The sequence below is a fragment of the Pediculus humanus genome, genomic scaffold (genome assembly GCF_000006295.1).
Source record: "Pediculus humanus corporis 1103172108253 genomic scaffold, whole genome shotgun sequence".
NCBI lineage: Eukaryota > Metazoa > Arthropoda > Insecta > Psocodea > Pediculidae > Pediculus > Pediculus humanus.
Genome location: NW_002987822.1, coordinates 323021 through 325215, shown reverse-complemented (window position 1 = coordinate 325215; position 2195 = coordinate 323021). Strand labels below are relative to the sequence as shown.

Here is a 2195-nt window from a genome sequence, read left to right as displayed (position 1 = left end):
TTTTTTCGTTTTTTTTCATTTCTACCACCGTCTCTCCCTCCCCCACCAGCCTCCCCACCCAACAGAATCCCTTTTTCAATGTGATTTTCTTCTCACTGCTCATCTCTTTTTAAGGCGACAGCTGACTCTTGGTTGTTCTTCTCATTCCTCACGCTTTAACCAGGCGTTCTTTTTCTCACATTTCCAATATTAGTTTTGCTTTTCTTTTTTTCTCTCTCTCCCTCCCTTTCTTTCTTTTTCCTTAATCTAGAAATTTCTTTTTCATTCGTACAAAAAAGAAAAAAAAATAATAATAATAAAATTAAAACAAAAAAGAAAAAAAATAGATTTGAAATTTAATTTATTTATTTAATTAAAATTTTTTTCGAATTTTTTTTTTTTCATAAAATTGCGACAAAAAAAATGGCGGTTTAATTTTTTTTTCTTTTGTAATTAACATAATTAATTAATTTTTAAAACGCGGTTGATTTTTTCCTCTTTTACGCAATGGTAAACCATCCAAAAACGAAATTTTCGCTTGTCTTTTTACAGGTGGAACCGACGACGATTGGGATGATGACGACGGTGGCGGAAAAACTTCTTTCCTATTCGATCCGCTTATCATTTTTTCAATTTCTAATAAATCATCAATTTTTGATGAGCTTATTTCCGGTGGTGAGTCAGGTACATCATCATAATCGCTATTTGTTTTTCTTGATTCTTTGAACGTTAACGGAAACATCGTCGTACCTAGGTATATATATTTTTTCTCCGGTACTTTTCTTTTATAATGAAAACAATCCTCGTTTAATAAATTATTTCCGTCGTTTGTCATTTCTAAAAAAAAAAATTATTTAAAAAATTTTGATTACAATTTTTCGTTTGGAGGATGCTTCTCCCCTTCCCTCCTTCACCCTTCTTCTGCCCCCCCCCCCGAAAAAAAACAAAAAATACTCACCGACGTTACTGATATATTGATTTTTTATCGAATCCAATTCCGATGGACTAAAAAAAAGAAAAAAAATTTTTTTTTAATTTAAATTTTTTCCTACGTGAATGATAATAATAATAATAATTCGTTTCGTCACGTGACGTATAAATAATGATAATAATAATAAAAATAATGTTACGTACTTTTAGCGAATCGCGATGCTAACGAAAAATTTTAGGAATGGAAAAATTTTATTTTTTTTTTAAAATTAAATTTGCAAAACTGTGTGACGACGACCACCCTCCCACACCACCCCACTTTCCAGACTGAACTGACTTCTACCCCACCAACCACGGGTACATAATTTAATTAAAGAAAAAAAAAAAAAAAAATTCAACGAGTGAAAGAATCTCATCTTGAGGGTGATGGACAATAAATTTAGGTTAATATTTTTTTTAAGGGCAGCCAAACGGAAACAAGAGATAACTTAATTTTTTTTTTTTTCGTTAAAAAAGTGAGAGAGAAAGAAGGAGGGAGGAAGAGGGAGAAAGAGAGTTGGAGAGAGAGAGAGAGAGAGAAAAGAAAAGGTTAAAGGGAAAGGTTTATTATAAATTACATTTTATTCAATTTAACAATTGGGAACGAGGTTTTCTTTTTTTTTTCTTTCTTTCTTTTTTTCGTTTTTTTTTTTATGGGTGGCAATGAAGAAAAGAGAGAGAGTGAGAGAGAGAGAGAGATGAAAATGTTAAAAAAAAAGCAAAAGAAAAAGAATAAGAAGAAAAATGAAAAAAAAGAAAAGGTACGAAGAAAATAATTTATTAGAAATAATTTTATTACCCGATATAATTCGATAATAATTTTTTAATAATAATAATGATAATGATAATAATAATTTATTCATACTACCTTAAATTATCAAAAAAATTTATTCCATCGATAATAACGGTTGCTCCGGTTGTTATCGGAAATATTAAAATTAATATTTTAACGATTGTGCGAAACATTTTCGTATCCTTTTAAAAAAAAAATGATAACGATAACGATTGATAACAAATTATTTCAATCACGTACCTACGGAAAACTTTTGTTTAAAAAAAAAAAAATTACGTGAAACGTCGAAATTACTATTAAAACACGATAATAATAATGAAATGTTTAACTCATTAAGAGTTACAAGATCGAATAAAAAATAAAAAATTTTTTCCACTCTTATTTAAATAAAAATTTATTAAATAAAACGTATTAAAATTAAATAACGTAATTTAATTCAAATAAAAACAAGCAA

General features: G+C 28.3%; 1 protein-coding gene across 1 annotated transcript; it reads right to left on the bottom strand.

Annotated features, from left to right (window-relative positions):
- Window positions 1-445: 445 nt before the first annotated feature.
- Window positions 446-814, bottom strand: Phum_PHUM474400 (uncharacterized protein; the record flags this gene model as incomplete). The annotated part of the gene is made up of 1 exon (XM_002430300.1): window positions 446-814. The coding sequence occupies one exon, from the start codon at window positions 812-814 to the stop codon at window positions 446-448; it is 369 nt and encodes a 122-aa protein (XP_002430345.1).
- Between the last annotated feature and the right edge of the window lie 1381 nt (window positions 815-2195).